General features: G+C 41.0%; 1 protein-coding gene across 1 annotated transcript; it reads left to right on the top strand.

Annotated features, from left to right (window-relative positions):
* The first annotated feature begins 4,442 nt into the window (after positions 1–4,442).
* On the top strand, positions 4,443–20,968 carry mat2aa (methionine adenosyltransferase II, alpha a). Its single transcript, XM_037753828.1, has 9 exons — positions 4,443–4,768; positions 12,268–12,345; positions 13,596–13,718; positions 14,158–14,270; positions 14,411–14,554; positions 16,459–16,677; positions 16,862–17,044; positions 18,007–18,140; positions 18,228–20,968. The coding sequence occupies exons 1-9, from the start codon at positions 4,675–4,677 to the stop codon at positions 18,328–18,330; spliced, it is 1,191 nt and encodes a 396-aa protein (XP_037609756.1). The 5' UTR covers positions 4,443–4,674; the 3' UTR covers positions 18,331–20,968.
* The last annotated feature ends 517 nt before the right edge of the window (positions 20,969–21,485 follow it).

Genomic DNA, 21,485 nt, shown 5'->3' with positions numbered 1-21,485 from the left:
AGAAGAAATGGAATATAATATTCATAATATTTTCATTAGTGTATAATCACCTGAAACTAAGAAGTGTTGTTTTTTCGTTATCTTAGAATGAGCCCTTCATATCTACATAGTGAGCGTGTCCTCTTTACAGAGTCCGCCATGTTTCTACAGTAGCCCAGAATGGGCAAACCAAACACTGGCTCTAGAGAGAGCCTTTTACATTTTTATGTTACCTGAAGGCCACCGTAGTTCGAGGAGTGAGCGGAGGGATATTCAGTTGATTGCAATCTGCAACATCACCGCTAGATGCCACTAAATAAATCGTACACACTGGTCCTTTAAAGTGGATATTCTTGCAAGAAATTTGATTTTTTTTTATTCACATTTGACTTTTACCGCCATACTCTCTCTATATAGTTTATTGTCTAATATACACCCTAAGTATATAACTGATTCCTTGGCTCTAACTTCAAGGTCATCTACTACCACTCTGAACCCGGGAGACTTCTTTAGTTTTGCTTTAACCCAGAGAGTATTGACTCTGTTTTACCAAGATGGAGAGACAACTTATTTTCTGCTAACCAGATGCTTACTTTGTGGAGAACTTAAAATAAGAGAGTATACTTTCAGTTAACTTTTTATGCATATCAGAGATATACTTAACAAAAGTATACTTGGCTTATACTGACAAGTATACTTAAAAGTCTAAGTATACTTGACTTATATTGACAGGTATACAGAAAGGTCTAAGTATATTTGGCTTATAGGTCTACTTACTACATTGTCATCAGACACTTTAACAAAAGAAAACACATCAGCCTGGAGTCCTTTCTTTTGGTAAAATAACTATACATGTCTTTCTCCATTGTACCCTGACTGACTATAGGCACTAGCTGCACACACAGAGAGGAATCATCCAATGAGTAATAAAGGCCATCTGATGGGCAGCCAAAATGAAGGCATCTGATCCCAACTGCAAAGTCCCATGTAACTGTCTTCAGAAAGTTAAGGAGTCAGCCCTCAGTCATCATTACAAATCCCATCAAACAACTGCCACTAAGGGCTTTTTTCCTATAATGTTTGGTAGTGGAGGAGATGATATTCAAATAAGGTTTTCAAATTAGCTCAAGTAAATCAGTGGCTCTCACAACCTGGGGGGTTAGGACCAAAGGTAAATCTGCTGGGGAACGTAAAAACATTTACAGAAAATGATTTATCTTTTCTCAATTTCTGCTTTTTTTCTTGTGAAATACTGGATACGTTCACCTCTTCAGGACTATAAAAATCCTTAAAATAAGCAAAACGTGATACGTTCACCTCTTTAGCAATCCCTCAAATAAATACTGATACTTTAATGTTTGCCGGCCTCTGAAATTCTTCAATAAGTGAAATACTATATGCTTCATTGTAACTTTAAATCTGGTCAATTGTATTTGTAGCCTATTTTATTTAATTGTATCTATTTTTTTAAATCTAATTTTATTCTGCTTTTTATTTCTAACAGTTTTGGATGTCATCCTACTTCGCCTAGGCAAAGATCTTGCACTTGTCTGTGTTTGAGATGTGCCATAGGCTGTTATTAAAGCTGCCTTGCCTTGCCTTCAAGCTCCTACTAACAACTCCTCAAATACTGGCAATACTTTCACCTCTTCAAGCCTCTAAAGAATAAGTCGTGCAAAACACTTTTTTCCTCCAGTGTTTAAGGACACTATAAATATCCTATACTTAACAAAATGATCCTTAAGTATATTTGACTTATACTTGTACTTAATCTTTTTTTTCAATATATAGTTAAGAAACTTATAATTAAGTATTCTTGCCTTATAGGTCTACAGAAAGGTATACTTGGCTTGTAGTTGTGCTTACTATTTGATAGAGTAGCCTATTAAAGTGTTTGAGAATTATAAATGGATGTTTTGATATGAATTTACTTCAATTCATCAAGAATTTTCTACATTTTTGGATTCTCTGTTCACCATAGATGCATGCGAGATAAACTTTTTTTTCTATCTGTATACCTATCGCATAGTTTACTACAAAATAAAACTGAGATGTAAACTAGTAGTGTACTCAAAGTTTACTATTCTTACACTTAAAGTATAAGATAAGATAAGATAAGATAAGATAAAATTAACCTTTATTAATCCCCGGAGGGAAATGGAGGTGTCAAAGCAGCAACATCAGCAAACAACAGCAAACAGAGTGAAACACAGGAGAGGTAAAGGTATATAAAAATGATAAAAACAATACTAGAGATATAAAAGATACAGAGTGAATGGGTGAACATAGTGTGTACAGTCCGTCAATAAATAAATGTAGTATGTACAATAAATAAATGTAATATGTAAATATGTGCCGTCTATAAAGTGGTATATAGGATGTATAGTGTAAAGCATGTGTTAAGTGCGCCAGTGGTTACAGTCCAAGATGGTTGCAGATAGTGCATGTTTAAAGTTTTTAAAGTCCTCATAGTTCTCATATGGGAGTCAGCCTTGGTTGTGGAGCCTGATGGCAGCCTGATACCAGCATGAAAGACTGACCCAGGCGCTTTGTGTTGTGCCGAGGGGGGATCAGTATGTGGCTGGAGGTGCTCCTCATCTTGACTTGCTCATCATAGAGGGGGTGGGCGGGGTTGTCCAGGATAGCGTCCAGCTTCCTCCTCATCCTCCCCTCTGCCACCACCTCCAGTATGCTTAAAAGTATACTTTTATAAACGAAAAGGTGTGCCAATTTAGCCCCAAGAAGTATTGAAGTAGTACACAGTACAGTATATAATAATATATATTATAATAAAGTATACTTGGGTGGGAAATGTACTTGAACTTTACTAAAGTATGCTTCGTAAAATAAACTTGAGGTATACCACTTTTTGTAAGGATATATATAAGAAAACAACAATGACATTTGTAAACACAACAGTGCAGTGGTGCAGAGTGATGAATGTGAAAGGTTGCTTTATCGATAGATAGATAGATAGATAGATAGATAGATAGATAGATAGATAGTAACAGTATTGATCCCGAGGGAAATTCAAGTTTCCAGTATCACTGTTCCATAGTGCAAAAAATATGTTAGTAAAAAGGCAGTAAAAAAGTTAGTAGTACAAAGTACAAAAAAAATACCAGATATAAAAATACAAGGAGATGAAGAAAACTGTTAAAACTGAATATAGTGCAGGGTAACAGCTGTGGTACACGACTATTAAAAAAGTGAATATAGTGCCGAAGAGAATGTTAAAAGTGAATATAGTGCATTATTATATGTCCTGCAGACCGTCCTCCTTTGTCCCCCCCCCTCCCTAGAGTAAGTATTGAAGTAGTACACAGTACAGTATATAATAATATATATATAATAAAGTATACTTGGGGGGGAAATATAATTGAACTTTACTAAAGTATGCTTCATAAAATAAACTTGAAGTATACTACTTTTTGTAAGGATATATAAGAAAACAACAATGACATTTGTAAACACAATAGTGCAATGGTGCCGAGTGATGAATGTGACAGGTTGCTTTATAAACATGAGGTAGGTATATTGCTTCATTTTAAGGGCCCCAAGCCAAAGAAATGCTGAGGAATCAATTCCAAAGTAAACACGGCATGTATGTACACTGTAAACTATTGCATTTAATTTGCAGCAGGATTTCAACAGTAGTAACCTGTTATTGCTGAAAAACAGCGCTTTACTGTTAATACAAAAGAAAACCTGTTAAATTTCGCTCATAGGCCGTTTTTTAACTGAACTATAATGCATTCTTAAAAAACAGCACTTTACTGCTGATCAACTGTCTAAAGTATCATCAGTAACAGTTTCATGCAGTATTTTTTTAATTCTGGGACCTGATCTGCACATGTGAGGCTTGTACATTGTACATGATTGTAAAATCAGTGAATTAGCTCTGTTCTTCACACACATGTTGTTATACTGTGCTTGTAGCCAGCTATAGACAGACATTTTTGGGAAAAGTGTCAACAAGTCTATTATAGTGCCTTTAATTGTATTTAGTGTGACTATTCCTATGTCTGTAACCTGCTAAGTCTATTCATCTACGCAAAAAATAATGTTTATTATAATGAATGTAAAAAATACAACCTAAATAGTGCATTAAAACAAATCAGTAAGATAATGTAAAAGAAAGGTGGAAAAACAGCTATATAATGTATCTTTAAACAGTAAATTAACTGTAAAATACTGTGAAATTAATAAAAAACAACCAGTTCAAACTGTATTTTTCATTAACAGTACAAAGCTGTAAATTTCAGCGACAGTATAATAATGTTAATTTTACAGTAACATAAAGGCAACCCTGCTGCCAGTTCTTTACTGTTATTTTACTGGGAAATTCTTAACAGTGCAGCCGTTGAAGCTGAAGGTGGTCGCCTGGAGGAGTTATTAATCCTCCATGGGACTTTCTAACCTTCTTAATCAGAGCACGGCCCTCTGCACCACGTGCTCTGTGCTCAGCAGCAACATTGGCTGCAGAGAAACGACTCGAGGGGTCTGAAGAAGTTGTTCAGTCTCATAAATACAGCTGTCCTAACCCCCCTACTGCACTTCTTCACCCTGTGAGACACAACTTGAAGCAGCGTGCTCGCTTTGTGTGTGTCACCAGGAGACACAGGTAAAACACACTCTAACCTGTGCTATCTAACCAGGCTAGCTTGTGAGCTAACAGTGTGTTTATTGGCTAAAATGAACGGCCATCAGAACGGTTTCCATAACAACTCGCTCATTGATGAAGACTGCTTCCTCTTCACTTCTGAGTCAGTCGGAGAGGGACACCCCGGTGAGTTCATAACCTCTAACAGCCTGTTTGTCATGTAGTTTACCTCCTTTTAGCATAATAATCAGCCTGATAGCCTCTCAAACAAGGTCATGTTGCTGTTAGCTCAGCGTGTTGTTGTGTGTCAGCTGTCCACTACTATACCTGTCTGTCCTCTCTGTCCACTACTATACCTGTCCGTCCTCTCTGTCCACTACTATACCTGTCTGTCCTCTCTGTCCACTACTATACCTGTCTGTCCTCTCTGTCCACTACTATACCTGTCTGTCCTCTCTGTCCACTACTATACCTGTCCGTCCTCTCTGTCCACTACTATACCTGTCCGTCCTCTCTGTCCACTACTATACCTGTCCGTCCTCTCTGTCCACTACTATACCTGTCCGTCCTCTCTGTCCACTACTATACCTGTCCGTCCTCTCTGTCCACTACTATACCTGTCCGTCCTCTCTGTCCACTACTATACCTGTCCGTCCTCTCTGTCCACTACTATACCTGTCCGTCCTCTCTGTCCACTACTATACCTGTCCGTCCTCTCTGTCCACTACTATACCTGTCCGTCCTCTCTGTCCACTACTATACCTGTCCGTCCTCTCTGTCCACTACTATACCTGTCCGTCCTCTCTGTCCACTACTATACCTGTCCGTCCTCTCTGTCCACTACTATACCTGTCTGTCCTCTCTGTCCACTACTATACCTGTCCGTCCTCTCTGTCCACTACTATACCTGTCCGTCCTCTCTGTCCACTACTATACCTGTCCGTCCTCTCTGTCCACTACTATACCTGTCCGTCCTCTCTGTCCACTACTATACCTGTCCGTCCTCTCTGTCCACTACTATACCTGTCTGTCCTCTCTGTCCACTACTATACCTGTCCTGTCCTCTCTGTCCACTACTATACCTGTCCGTCCTCTCTGTCCACTACTATACCTGTCCGTCCTCTCTGTCCACTACTATACCTGTCCGTCCTCTCTGTCCACTACTATACCTGTCCGTCCTCTCTGTCCACTACTATACCTGTCCCGTCCTCTCTGTCCACTACTATACCTGTCCGTCCTCTCTGTCCACTACTATACCTGTCCGTCCTCTCTGTCCACTACTATACCTGTCCGTCCTCTCTGTCCACTACTATACCTGTCCGTCCTCTCTGTCCACTACTATACCTGTCCGTCCTCTCTGTCCACTACTATACCTGTCCGTCCTCTCTGTCCACTACTATACCTGTCCGTCCTCTCTGTCCACTACTATACCTGTCCGTCCTCTCTGTCCACTACTATACCTGTCTGTCCTCTCTGTCCACTACTATACCTGTCCGTCCTCTCTGTCCACTACTATACCTGTCCGTCCTCTCTGTCCACTACTATACCTGTCCGTCCTCTCTGTCCACTACTATACCTGTCCGTCCTCTCTGTCCACTACTATACCTGTCCGTCCTCTCTGTCCACTACTATACCTGTCCGTCCTCTCTGTCCACTACTATACCTGTCCTTCCTCTCTGTCCACTACTATACCTGTCCGTCCTCTCTGTCCACTACTATACCTGTCCGTCCTCTCTGTCCACTACTATACCTGTCCGTCCTCTCTGTCCACTACTATACCTGTCCGTCCTCTCTGTCCACTACTATACCTGTCTGTCCTCTCTGTCCACTACTATACCTGTCCGTCCTCTCTGTCCACTACTATACCTGTCCGTCCTCTCTGTCCACTACTATACCTGTCCGTCCTCTCTGTCCACTACTATACCTGTCCGTCCTCTCTGTCCACTACTATACCTGTCCGTCCTCTCTGTCCACTACTATACCTGTCCGTCCTCTCTGTCCATTACTATACCTGTCTGTCCTCTCTGTCCACTACTATACCTGTCTGTCCTCTCTGTCCACTACTATACCTGTCCGTCCTCTCTGTCCACTACTATACCTGTCCGTCCTCTCTGTCCACTACTATACCTGTCCGTCCTCTCTGTCCACTACTATACCTGTCTGTCCTCTCTGTCCACTACTATACCTGTCCGTCCTCTCTGTCCACTACTATACCTGTCTGTCCTCTCTGTCCACTACTATACCTGTCTGTCCTCTCTGTCCATTACTATACCTGTCTGTCCTCTCTGTCCACTACTATACCTGTCTGTCCATCCTCTCTGTCCACTACTATACCTGTCTGTCCATCCTCTCTGTCCACTACTATACCTGTCTGTCCATCCTCTCTGTCCACTACTATACCTGTCTGTCCATCCTCTCTGTCCACTACTATACCTGTCTGTCCATCCTCTCTGTCCACTACTATACCTGTCCGTCCTCTCTGTCCACTACTATACCTGTCCGTCCTCTCTGTCCACTACTATACCTGTCCGTCCTCTCTGTCCACTACTATACCTGTCTGTCCTCTCTGTCCACTACTATACCTGTCTGTCCTCTCTGTCCACTACTATACCTGTCTGTCCTCTCTGTCCGCTACTATACCTGTCTGTCCATCCACTCTGTCCACTACTATACCTGTCTGTCCTCTCTGTCCACTACTATACCTGTCTGTCCTCTCTGTCCACTACTATACCTGTCTGTCCTCTCTGTCCGCTACTATATCTGTCTGTCCTCTCTGTCCACTACTATACCTGTCTGTCCATCCACTCTGTCCACTACTACACCTGTCTGTCCTCTCTGTCCGCTACTATACCTGTCTGTCCTCTCTGTCCGCTACTATACCTGTCTGTCCTCTCTGTCCGCTATTATACCTGTCTGTCCTCTCTGTCCACTACTATACCTGTCTGTCCTCTCTGTCCACTACTATACCTGTCTGTCCTCTCCGTCCACTACTATACCTGTCTGTCCACTACTATACCTGTCTGTCCATCCTCTCTGTCCACTACTATACCTGTCTGTCCATCCTCTCTGTCCACTACTATACCTGTCTGTCCAGCCTCTCTGTCCACTACTATACCTGTCTGTCCACTACTATACCTGTCTGTCCTCTCTGTCCACTACTATACCTGTCTGTCCATCCTCTCTGTCCACTACTATACCTGTCTATCCATCCTCTCTGTCCACTCTGTCCACTATATACCTGTCTGTCCTCTCTGTCCGCTACTATACCTGTCTGTCCTCTCCGTCCACTACTATACCTGTCTGTCCACTACTATACCTGTCTGTCCATCCTCTCTGTCCACTACTATACCTGTCTGTCCATCCTCTCTGTCCACTACTATACCTGTCTGTCCAGCCTCTCTGTCCACTACTATACCTGTCTGTCCACTACTATACCTGTCTGTCCTCTCTGTCCACTACTATACCTGTCTGTCCATCCTCTCTGTCCACTACTATACCTGTCTATCCATCCTCTCTGTCCACTCTGTCCACTATATACCTGTCTGTCCTCTCTGTCCGCTACTATACCTGTCTGTCCTCTCTGTCCACTACTATACCTGTCTGTGCATCCACTCTGTCCACTACTATACCTGTCTGTCCATCCTCTCTGTCCACTACTATACCTGCCTGTCCATCCACTCTGTCCACTACTATACCTCTGTCCACTGCTATACCTGTCTGCCCATCCTCTCTTTCCACTATTATACCTGTCTTCTCACTACTAGACCTGTCTGTCCTCTCTGTCCACTATTATACCTGTCTTTCCAACCTCTCTGTCCACTACTATACCTGTCTGTCCATCCTCTCTGTCCACTACTATACCTGTCTGTCCTCTCTGTCCACTACTATACCTGTCTGTCCTCTCTGTCCACTACTATACCTGTCTGTCCTCTCTGTCCACTACTATACCTGTCTGTCCATCCTCTCTGTCCACTACTATACCTGTCTGTCCATCCTCTCTGTCCACTACTATACCTGTCTATCCATCCTCTCTGTCCACTATATACCTGTCTGTCCTCTCTGTCCACTACTATACCTGTCTGTCCATCCACTCTGTCCACTACTATACCTGTCTGTCCATCCACTCTGTCCACTACTATACCTGTCTGTCCATCCTCTCTGTCCACTACTATACCTGTCTGTCCATCCTCTCTGTCCAATACTATACCTGTCTGTCCATCCTCTCTGTCCACTACTATACCTCTCTGTCCACTACTATACCTGTCTGTCCATCCTCTCTGTCCACTACTATACCTGTCTGTCCATCCTCTCTGTGTCTCTGTCAACACTTAGCTAAAGAAGTGATCTGTAAAAGTGGCCTAGCTACATGTAATTAAGACAGAACCACATAAGCTTCTTGTATATTTTGTTTATAATGCTAATCTTATAGTCCTGTATCACAGCTGTTACTCTGCACTATATTCAGTTTTAACAGTTTTCTTTTTCATCTCCTTGTATTTTTATATCTGGTATATTTGTTTGTACTTTGTACTTTGCACTTTTAACTTTTTTTTACTGCCTTTTTACTAACATGTTTTTGCACTATGGAACTGTGATCTGTGAACTTTATTAATCCCTCGGGATTAATAAAGTTACTATCTATCCATCTATTTTAAGTCAGACAGGATAGCTATAGCTACCACACGGTGTTGCATCTTTGCAGTGTGTCACCTCACTAGATGTGTGACATGTGCTCTGTGGCTGCAGGTTTGTTATTGTGTGGTCAAGGAGAAACATGTTACTTTGGCAGAAACCCACAGACTACAAATATATGATGTATTGCTTTAATGCCAGTGGTTGCTGTCAAAAATTCAAACCATATGCTTTAAAGTCTGTTCATAAATGAGTAATAAGCCATCAGTTTTCTTGATTTCCTAATTCCAGAGTTAAAGTTTTGTTTTTAAAAACTGCACTTTGACATAGAAAATACCAATCTTTTGTAATATAAACTCATTTGCCAGTTCATTTGCTACACCTTGCTAAAACTGAATGCAGTCTCTAATACAACAACCCTTCATAAAAGGGACTGTTTGTAAGAATCAGAAATGCTTGTTAACAGCGACACCTGCGCCCGTTAAGTCAACGAAAGTCAGCGTCGGGCTCACGCTTGCTCGGTCTACATAGACATGAACGAGCATCGCTCAAAACAGTGAGGCAACACACGTCAGCTAAAACCACAATATCACTCTATGGTTTCACCTGCTTGGCAGTAATGTTAGCTGACCAGACGAAGGTCTCTCCATGAATCAATGCTGATCCTAGTGTTGGCTTTTACTGCTTCAACAACCTAACCGCGGAAGGAGGGAGACACCGGCACCCGGTCGGAGATGATGACATTTCTCGCTGCGGAGCCCTGTCACTTCAAGACACAGAAAACCTCTGTTGGTCTGGAGGAGCTGCAGCAGTTATTTCTGCACAAATGTCCACTGTACATTCACTAGATATTCTCAGAGCTACGAAGTCTTCTGCAGTGTGTAGTTTGCGCTCATGCACGTGAGGTGGAGCGAGCGGAGTGAAGGCAAGCAGGCAGGCAGAGGAGCAGAGTACAGCAGAGACTCCGGTCCTGGAGACCAAGGCTACGGTCTCCCCCGCGTACTCAGACCGCGGCCAACACTGTTTTGCAAGACGGGCTTCACTAGATATAACTTTGCGGTTTTGGTGCTTCCGTGTAGTTTGTGCTGGAGTCTTGCCTGAACAGCGTAGCCACACGTGAGCGAACATGCATTGGACACCGACCCGGGTGATTTATACGTGTAAGAAGTTACAAACAGTCCCTTTAAATCCTACATAGGGATGCACCGATACCAGATCAGATATCGGGCCGATACAGACTCAAATAGCTGGATCGGATATCGGTGACAATGGGGGCCGATCTATCAAATTCAATTTTATGTTAATATCCTATATACTGTAATTTTAATTCCTCTTTAAGTTTTGACCAATATGTTGCTGCTTTAAAAAGGGTTACACTTGAATTGCAATTCCTGTTAATTTTGAAGATTTTTACCAAGTTGCTGGTGTACGATTTATTATTTTAATAATAAATAACAATTCAGTTAAGTTATATGTTTGTTTTACAAAGTTAAGAAAGCAATGTTTGAGTCAAGCCTAATGTTTCTTTACACATAAATGAATGATCACTTCCACACAGTGAGGCATACAGCTTATTAATTAAACACTGGTATCGGTTCGGTATTCTGTATCGGTCGATAATCAAAGCCCTGGTATCGCTATTGGGACTGAAAAAGTCTTTGTTGAAGTTGTTTTTGGAGAGTTGATTTAGCTTTATAGTCATTTTGGTGCTGTGCTGTTATGTCAGTGAGGGTAGACTAAATGTTATAACACCTTTCAGCCTCCAAAACGTCCATAAACACCTCTATAAAATGGTTTCAATAAAAATTGCACAGTATAACCTTCATGAAGGTAGGATTTATTGTAGGGCTGCTGTTGTATGAGACTGCGTTAGTTCTAGCTATGTGTACCTAAAACTGCCAACAACTGTACATCTGTAACATACATTTTAATTGCAGAACTTCTCATCATACGCTGCAGTTTTCAGTCTTACATTGGGGCAGTGGGGGCAGCTCCATTGCAACAGATAATAGGCTTACCAGTAGTCCTAAATATAGGTACTGCAGGGGCTGCTGCTCTACTGTGGGTGTAACATAGTCACATATACACACTTTATGGTTGCAGGGCAATAGAAGCACCTACAGAGATCTCTATGATGTGCTTCGAAGTGTCCTTTCACTGCGTTTACAGAGGGCAGACTAAATATTCAAAACACATCCAGTCAGCTTCAGTCATTGCCTTGAAATGCTGTCACACCGGTTCTGAATTCCAGTACATTTCAGAGAGGGAGAGCCTCCAAGCCTTGAGGGATGAAGGAGGGGAAAGTAAACTTAAAACCCAAACTTGATCATTCACTGTGAGCTCTTGAACTAAGAAGAAAAAGTCAGAAGTTATCCCAAATATTCAGTGAGGTGGAGATCATCACTCTCCAAAAGTACATTTGATATTAAACCCTAACGAAGGGATCGCCAGTGACTGTATTGTAAATAATCTCATCAAGAAATCATTAATTCTCATTTTTGGAATTTGTTTTGTGTTTAATTTGCATTTGCTGAATTGTTAACACCAACACTTTCTTGGTGGCAGCTGTATTTAGACTATTGTAAAACTAATTCTGATAAATAGCTGCATCATGAAACAGGTGCAAGTTTTAAAACACTGTTCTGTTTAGTAAGCGCTACGCATCTGACCCGGATAAATATGCCATTGCTGCTGGAGTGGAATGAACCTAACGCCAATGTGTTGTCATCCGTCTTGCACCGAAATAATTTATTCTCATACATCCAGTAAAACAAGCAGAGTTTATTTTAATTAATGATCATTTTAATCTCTCCTTGTACCAATATAAAACCTCATTAGCCTGGAGTGTAAGCTAATCCTAAATGTTTTTATTTTTAGTGGAGTGAAACTGGTGGATAATCTATTTGCCAAATGTATTTAGTATAACAACACATAAGTCTTCAACAACGTGTGCATATTTACCAATAAACCAAACTGAAGCATTGCCATGTTTCCATTGGGGTTGACAGGAATTCTGAAAAATACTTGTGTGTTTATTCATGTCTATTCCACAGATAAGATTTGTGACCAAATCAGTGATGCCGTGTTGGATGCACACCTCAAACAAGACCCTGATGCCAAAGTAGGATGTGGTAAGTCTTCAGAAAGCAAAGCAGGTGGACGACAGAGGCTTTCGTTTACTGATGACTCATTGTTGAAACATGGATGTGCAAGCTGAGGCATTTAGCAAAACAGAGCTCATGTTACTTATTGCATCTTATTGATGTTTTCTGATGCATCTTATTGTTCCTGTGAGGTATAGGGCCATTTCAACCAAATAATGCCAGGAACTGAGGAGCCCCTGGAAGTAAACTTAGGGCCTAAAAGTCCCCTCTGGACATTTATAGTGTTCTTTGTTTTCATGGACATTTTTGAAATGACTACGCAGTGCACACCTGAATACACCAGCGATACAGGTGATGAAAGCTGGAAAGGCTTTCAGGTAGGGCAACTTTCCTGTTTGCTATGATAGCCTCTTTACCCTGCGACAGCCACACCTCTATATCACTGAGAGTCCAAAGTCAAAGCCTCCTAATATTAAAAATAAATGTAGCCATTAATTAATCGATAAACTGTGACATAAATTATATATGCCCTTATCTATTTACTCTTTTGTTTAATTTTCCCTTTTATTTATTTCTGTATTTATTTTTATTACTTTTAAATGTATTTATTTTTTTACATCTATTTTTTTATTTATTTATATTTTTGTATTTATTTTGTATTTATTTTATATGTAAGGGATAATGTAAAGCTAGCGGGTCATTGTTGTGAAATAAACCCAGTTTATTTCACAACAATGACCCGCTAGCTGTACATTATCCCGTTTATTACACGGCTACTTACTTAAGAAATCAATTATTTGACACAAAAATGGTCTGACAGAGTATTCAACAAAGCCGTGTAATAATTATTTTTAAAAATATGTATTTATTTATATGTTTATGCATTTATTTATTTCTGCATGATTTTCCCTTTGCACCCCATTTCATTAAAACAGAAATGTCAATTTATGTCACATTTTATCAATTAATTAATGGCTACATCTTAATATAAGTTTTGCTACATTTAATGACTTATTTATTTATTTATTGAGTAATTTATTTATTTATATAGGTTCTGTCCTCCATAGTGATGCACTTCATGCAACATATGTTTGCTTTAAATGTTGGTGACAGAGCTGCAACAATTGGTCGATTTATTAATCAATTAAAAGAAAATTCATTACCAACTACTTTGATAATTGATGTGTCCTTAATTCCCTTTCACCTCCTTGTTCTTAATGATCTACTACACTTAGTCTTACTCTCATCCCTCACACTGCATGTCATTGTGTCCTCAGAGACTGTTGCTAAGACGGGGATGATCCTGCTGGCGGGGGAGATCACCTCCAGGGCCAACGTTGACTACCAGAAGGTTGTCAGGGACACAATCAATCACATAGGTTATGATGACTCCTCCAAAGGTACTGTGATGAAAGTTGGAAGCTGTGAGTTCAGTTTGCGATTCATGCAGTTAAAGCCTCTTTCTTAAGTACAAACTTCAGCATTGCTTAGTGCAGTTATTCAAGTTTGTGTCAGTGATTATTAAGATTTACACATAGGATTGCATCAAATCCTTCATTCCTCAGTTCTATCGAAGTAGTAGAGGCATAAAATGTAGAGATAGAAGTAAGAGAGTCAATAACCAAGAGCTAACTGTCATTGTGCACTGTGAAGACGAGTCTAACTAGCTGGTAGCCTGAAACCAGTTAGGCTACCTGTTCAGGAGGTGATGAAAGTTATGTACTTTCCCAGGTAATGCCTTGTGGGCAACTTTTTATATTAAAGTGCATAATTGAAGGAGGCTTGGTGAGGATTGACATGTGAAACTGTTTACTGAGGCTCAGTTCTCTCATTCTACAGGCTTTGACTATAAGACCTGCAATGTGCTGGTGGCTTTGGAGCAGCAGTCCCCCGACATCGCTCAGGGTGTTCACCTGGATCGAAAAGAAGAGGACGTGGGAGCCGGTGACCAGGTAGGAAGATTCATCATGTTTGTTTTCTGATCAACAGCCGGGTAACTTCAACTGTAACCAGAAATGTCGCGGTAACGGAAGTTTGTGATGTTTATTTTGATCTCTGTTCATCCTGTGATTTGTGACTGCGCCTCTCACAGGGTCTGATGTTTGGATATGCCACCGATGAGACTGAGGAGTGTATGCCCCTCACTATTGTCCTGGCCCACAAGCTCAATGCCAAGATGGCTGAACTGCGCCGAAATGGAACGCTGCCGTGGCTCCGACCCGATTCCAAAACTCAGGTAGGACAAGGAAACGCTGCCTCCACTTTCACACAAATAAAACACTGAATCAGATTACAGTACAGTATGTGTGCACATGCAAGGAATTTGACTCTGTCATTTTGCATCTCTCTCGATGTAGTTTTACATAGAAATAGAAATAACAACTAGGAATTGTATTGCAGTTTTTTTGTTTTCCTCCTGGAAAATTTGATTTCAATGTGTCTTATTACCAAATATACATTTTTAGAGACTCAGTTCAGAGACATATTGCAACTACTGTAGATGAGCTGCATCAATGATTGCTTTTGTTATCGGTTGATACTTTTTAAGTGTATTGGCTATAAGATGTCAGAAAATGGTAAATGCAAATTTGCAAGTTCTCAGAGTGACGTCTTTTAAGTGTTTTGTCTGACTTAAAGTCCAAAAACCAAAGTTATTCAATTTACAAGGATATTAAACCGAGGCAATTATGTCCTTGCATCAAATATGATACCGCTCTAAAGGCCTTTTCAAAATGCGATATCCGTTGCCGATTTTTTTTGCGTTCAAACCTTTCACGCCAAGGCCGGCACGAATACGTTCCGTGCATTCCACCACAAATTCAAGTTTCGCACCGTCACACAATCATCGATGCATACGTTGTTTCTACTATATTAAAGCCACACTCAACTCTACACACTGGAGACGAGCTCGTCATTATTCCAAGTGTGCAGGTCTGTGTAGAAAAGTGACATAATTTCCTATGAAGCATGTTATTGTAACGTCTGTAAATGCTGAGCTTATTGCACTGGTTTTCATCATTCATGACTGGACTGGATATATGTAACCTATGTGTTTATTATTATGTGATACATGGCCTTTAATACAAGGCTTAATGCTCAGTTTACAATGGTCAGCTTACCTCTGGGGCTCCGTGGATTTCTCAAGGAAAGACCGTCATATGCTTCCATTGCTGGTAATAACAATAATAGGCTAATAATAACAAGGCTGTACCGGATAGTTTGAAGTGTCATTCATAACGTTGATATTGTAATTATTATTACTAATAATTTACAGAAACATTGCGTGAAATAGTCCTCCTTCTCTTTACCTCACGCACACAGAGAGCGAATTGGCAGCTGGCGTGCACCTGTATTAACTGGGCGGTCTAGCAGCAATCAGCTCCATAAACATAATTATGACATTGAGGTCTGAGAAAATCTATTGATCCTATGAGAAGAAGTCATTAGTTTATTGGTTGGTTGGTTTTTATTGGCATCCGAAATTCGCAGAAATCGAAACGGCTGCGGGAAAAATAAAATACTCCATTGCGAAATATAAAAGTTTCTGATTCGGTGTGGATAGCCTGGATAGACTCATAGTGATAGATGGGTTCGAAGTGAAGTGTAATTTATTCGCAATAATATTTGCGTTTGGTCTTAAAAGATCTTTTTAGAATCCCTTTAGGAAAAACTTAACATAATTTAAAAGTACATATTTACATTAGGAAAGAGAGATAACCGGTTGCTCGGTGTGTTCAATCGTAAGGCAAAACGTGTTGGGTGATCTTGGAAAATGGGGGAAAAAATCTGGATAAACAGGAAGGCAATCCAGGCACTCCAAAATATCAAAAAAGTTGCAACGAGGAAGAGAATGTATTAAAAAACCTTTATTGTAGTGGCTAAATCATTTAGAAAGCCAATATGTTTCGACCACTGTAGGTCTTTGTCAGGGCTTACAAACAAACACACAAACAAACAAACAAACAAACAGACAAGGCGGATGTGGCTTCACCTACAGTATATGGTATATAACATATTTACATTACTTTGCTCTAAAGGTGTGGCTCTAACCCCCGAACAAAGAGCATCTCACAGTAATCTCCTCCATCCTGTTTACTTTTTAAATATTTATTCTTCCTCGTTTCCCCCCCCCCCGCTCAGGTGACTGTTCAGTACAGACAGGATCGAGGCGCCATGGTGCCGCTGCGTGTCCACACTATTGTGATCTCTGTGCAGCACGATGAGGTTGTATGTTTGGATGAGATGCGCAAACTTCTGAAAGAGCAGGTGGTGAAAGCGGTGGTTCCCAGTGGCTACCTCGATGATGACACCGTGTACCACCTGCAGCCCAGTGGACGCTTTGTCATTGGAGGACCGCAGGTGAGACAATGAATCCATTTAAGGAATTTGGATTTCAGTGAACACGTCATCCAAGTCTTGAGATCTTAACTACAAAACAAATATTGAAGTAGCTGTTCTTAAACGCTTCAGTCAAACAACATCATGTGAAATGTGTTTGTGTTAAATTCACATAAACTTCAAAGTCCTGTGTTTCTTCCCGCAGGGTGATGCTGGTCTGACTGGGCGTAAGATCATTGTCGATACCTACGGCGGTTGGGGCGCCCATGGAGGTGGAGCCTTTTCTGGGAAGGACTACACAAAGGTGGATCGCTCGGCTGCATATGCTGCCCGCTGGGTGGCCAAATCTCTGGTGAAAGCTGGGCTCTGCAGGCGTGTGTTGGTCCAGGTGAGCGTACAATATACCACAAGTCTATATATTACACCATCAAAGACTCAACCACCTGTAGGCTTGAAGATGGCTGTTAAAAGTTGGTAGTTTCCCAAGCAGCTTGAAATATTTGCTCACATACCATCCTGTTTGTCAGATTCCACTGCAAGAGTGGTTTGTGAAGTTTTGACATGTTTTTCCTGCTCTGAAGGCTTGTTAAAAGTAAACAAACTGTGTGCGTGTGTTTGTTTCCTGCTTCCTGTTCATAGATAATTTAGTTTGGTCTTTTTATATTTTCAGACATCACCATCCAATGTATATTTGTCAGGCTGTCACGAAAGCTCAACCAGTACTGGATTTTTAAGGCTGAAGTCAATATGAGAGTTTAAAAAATGCAATAACAATAATTCGCCCAGTACACTTTTTCTTTTCTGTCTTGTTTTTTTTTTTTTTGTTTTGTTTTTTTACATAAACATAACATGACATAAAGACAATAAGAAGGCCTTAAATGTGGTTAAATGTTTTCGTTACACTGCTAATAATCACTAAGATATGTAATGAGCGGGACATTTTACAACTGAAAAATAAAGTTCTCAGTGCTCTTATGGTATATGGACAAACTATGTAGCCCTGATCTAAGCCCGGAGTTTGCATGTTCTCACTGTGTTAGCGTTGGTTTTCTCCGGGTTCTCCGGCTTCCTCCCACAGTCCAAAGACATGCAGGTTTAGGCTAATTGTTGACTCTAAATTGCCCATAGGTGTGAATATGAGCGCGAATGGTTGTCTGTCTCTATGTGTCAGTCCTGTGATGGTCTGGCGACCTGTCCAGGATGTACCCCGCCTTCGCCCAATGTCAGCTGGGATCAGCTCCTATTGAAAAACTTGGCACAGTATATGCTGACTGAGTGCTTTCTAGTTTTAGAAAATGTCTCTCCTCTCTCTCTCAGTAAAATTCTTAATGTGTGCATAATCCATTTCAGGTATCCTATGCTATTGGAATTGCCCATCCGCTCTCCATCTCCATCTTCCACTATGGGACCTCCCAGAAGAGCGAGCAGGAGCTGCTGGACATTGTGAAGAAGAACTTTGACCTCCGTCCGGGAGTCATCGTGAGGTATCCTGTGATTTCAGATTTTAGCAAACAAACATGCAGTTAATATTACACAGGTTTTTATAAATTCTTATTTTATTTCTGTCTCAGGGATCTTGACCTGAAGAAGCCGATCTATCAGCAAACAGCAGTTTATGGTCACTTTGGACGCGACATGTTTTCATGGGAGGTGCCCAAGACGCTGAAATACTGAACCCCCTCCACTAATCTCCAAGCGGGCCTTAGGTGTACTACAGATAAACCTGTGTCTGTCTACCTCCCTCCCCCCACCCCCTTCCTCCTCTTCACACACACACACACACACACGCACACACACACACACACACACATACACACAGCCACATCACCACAGCCTCTACTTCATGAAAAAAAAATGCCCTTTCTCCACCTGTTAGTATTGTACACATCTCTATGAGATAACAAAAGTATTTCAGTCGCAGATATTAAGTTGAACAAGCATGTGCGTACAGATTTGAGCAGTGCTGCCAGCTTTTGTGACACTGCTAGTTAAGAGAGGATTAAATTCAATCTCTGCAGTGTATATTTAAACCATATTTATAGCAGATTTCCAAAACGACCCTATGGATATTTACCAGTACTGATGGTGTTTTGTAAGACATTTCTCTCTTTTAAATTCATAATCTCACAGTTGTTTAAGTGATCAGTGGTTGGTGGTTGGCATGCCATTTCCCATTTCACCAAGCTTTGTTGGGTTAATGGCAGTTTAGCATCGCAAAAACACCCTCACCCTGTCTGTTTTTGAAATTTTGATGGCACAAATGGGGGTCCAACACTTGTCAATTTGATATAAAATCTGCTCATTTCCTTATTTGTGCCAAGGCCTATAGAAAGGAGGCTGGGTCACGCGTCAACGCGTCACATCTTTGGGGGTTTAACACATGCGCAGTAAAATCTGGCCTGCAGTCGCCAAAATTGAGCCAATCGCAATGCACGAACGTAGCTTCAGTTACACCGCGCACGTGTTATACCCCATACCCCAAGACCCATGTTTGCCTGTGACCCAGCCTCCTTTCCATAGGCCTTGATTTGTGCTGTCCCTTCAGGCCATTCTTTTCCTGACGTTTTACAGAGAAGTCAGAAGCTGCTAATGACCTTGTGGTTATGTTGGGCTGCGCCATGAAATCACTCCCTTTTTTCTGTAATTTATTTTGTTGGTTTAAATCTCATGTGAATGTTCCAAATAATGTTAAATGTGTAAATTTTCTACTGACCAAGATAAGGCGAGGTACATTCCCCCCTCCTCCCCTCCTGAGAGTGACCCTGGGTGTAGCTACAGAGAAACCCAGCTCAGTTGCCTCAGGGCAGGGGCTGCCGTCATCGTACTTTAATGTATAGAATGCCGTTTGACTATTGTGGGACCTAACAGTTTGACCATCAAACTGAATAATGTGTGCCACAAGTTTTTTTTGTTTTTTTTTTATCTTTAAAATTGTTTTCCGCTCAGTCGCACATGTCTAGGGTCATGACACCTTCAGTCTCAACCTGCACACACTGTGAAAGGTGGATTTGCATGGAAGAACTTGAAGAGTAGAGCCAAAGACAAAGGGATAAGAGGCAGCACACAGTCGGCTTAGTGAATGTAAGACATGGTATTACTGCTCTCGTCCTCTCAGCAGAGTTAGTTTTGTGCACATGAGGGCGTGGGATCAGAGTATGTTACCGTTATATTTGTGGATTTTGAATCTTCCACTGGACTTGCACAGCACATTGGTTCGTAGAGTTACCACAAGTGGGAAAAGGCCTCTATTTTCAATGTACAGTAGTTACAAAATGAATGTTGAGGTTGCAGCTGAAGCTTTTTATTTAACTTATTTATTTGTTTTTAAAAACATTCTTTACACCATACCCCACGGGTCATGGATGGCACAACACAAGTCTGATTTTTTTTTTTTTCCTGATTTGTACACTTGAAATAACCCGGATTTGTCACGTTTGCCCCCCTCCTTGTCCTTTCTTAAGACGGTTTTGTTGAGAGTTTAGTGTAGAAATGCAGATAAAGTGAGAAAAGATGAGTCGGAGGGGTCCCGAGAAGTTGTGAATACACAGTATATGCCTTTGAATGCTTCTCCTATCTTCACAATACAGTTGCAGAGATGAGGCTAAGCCAGCTGTAAGCTTGAGGGAGGTTGGTATTCACCTTTTTAAAATCCACAGTTGGTACTTGGTCTGAGCTGTGTGTGCAGTTAGTGTGTTTAAAAATGTCCTCATCGTGTAGCTAGGTGGCACTATGTCCTCACATATAATACAGATTGTTTTCTACTCATGGTAATAATGATATCTCGTCCTTAGTTTGGCTCCTGAAACACCACCTGGTGGTTCTTTGAGTGTACTGCAGAGAAACCTCAAATAGGAGCCAATAGAGTGGTGCTGAGAGCATTTCTAGATTCTAGATGAAACAACTCAACCTCCCAAAGATTTTTTTTATTTTTTTTTTTACAATATGTTCGCATCCTCTAGCTCATCCACAGACGAGACAAATGATTGGTTGGTGTTGTACAGAGAAACCAGCCTGTTTACATGGTCTCCTGTGGGGGGTGTTGATGAGCATTTTTTCTCTGTTAAATCATTTTTCAAATGATTACAAGTTAGTCTGTTAGTGTGGTTGCTGAATGTGTAAAAGTGCCTTTTGCTCATTTTCTGCAATGCCCCTTTCCCTTTCCCCCAAATATCCTCCCCCCAGTTTCTACCCCGGGGTTGCAAAATCCCGCTCTCCAACAATTCACACTGAGGAGTCTGATTTGTTGTTGAGTTTCTCTTTCAATCCATTTAAAAAAATAAACTGCACTCTTCCTTGTGCTCATTGGCTGTGATTTTGGCTATTTATTTTGTCGCATGAAAGCAGATCCAAGTGATTCCTTGTTAAGGCCATACTGAATCCCACCTTACTTTATGCAAATGTATGTATACATTTATTATTGGAAATCCATTAACAACACAGAACAATGACAAATATTGTACAGAAACCCTCACAGGTACGGCATTTAGCATAAAAAATATATGCTCAAATCATAACATGGTAAACTGCAGCCCAACAGGCAACAACAGCTGTCAATGTGCTGACTTGACTATGGCTTGCCAAAACTGCATGTGATTATCATAAAGTAGGCATGTCTGTAAAGGGGAGACTCGCGGGTAACCATAGAACTGATTTTCATTCACATATCTTGAGGTCAGAGGTCAAGGGACCCCTTTGAAAATGGCTATTCCAGTTTTTTAGCACAAGTTTGGAGCGTTATTTAACCTCTTTCACAACAAGCTACATAGTATGACATGCATGGTACTGATGGATTCCTTAGGTTTTGTAGTTTCATATGATACCAGTATCTT

The sequence above is a fragment of the Sebastes umbrosus genome, chromosome 19, assembly GCF_015220745.1.
Source record: "Sebastes umbrosus isolate fSebUmb1 chromosome 19, fSebUmb1.pri, whole genome shotgun sequence".
Taxonomy (NCBI): domain Eukaryota; kingdom Metazoa; phylum Chordata; class Actinopteri; order Perciformes; family Sebastidae; genus Sebastes; species Sebastes umbrosus.
Note: the sequence above shows the minus strand (reverse complement) of the source record. Positions and strands in the feature narration are given on the sequence as shown.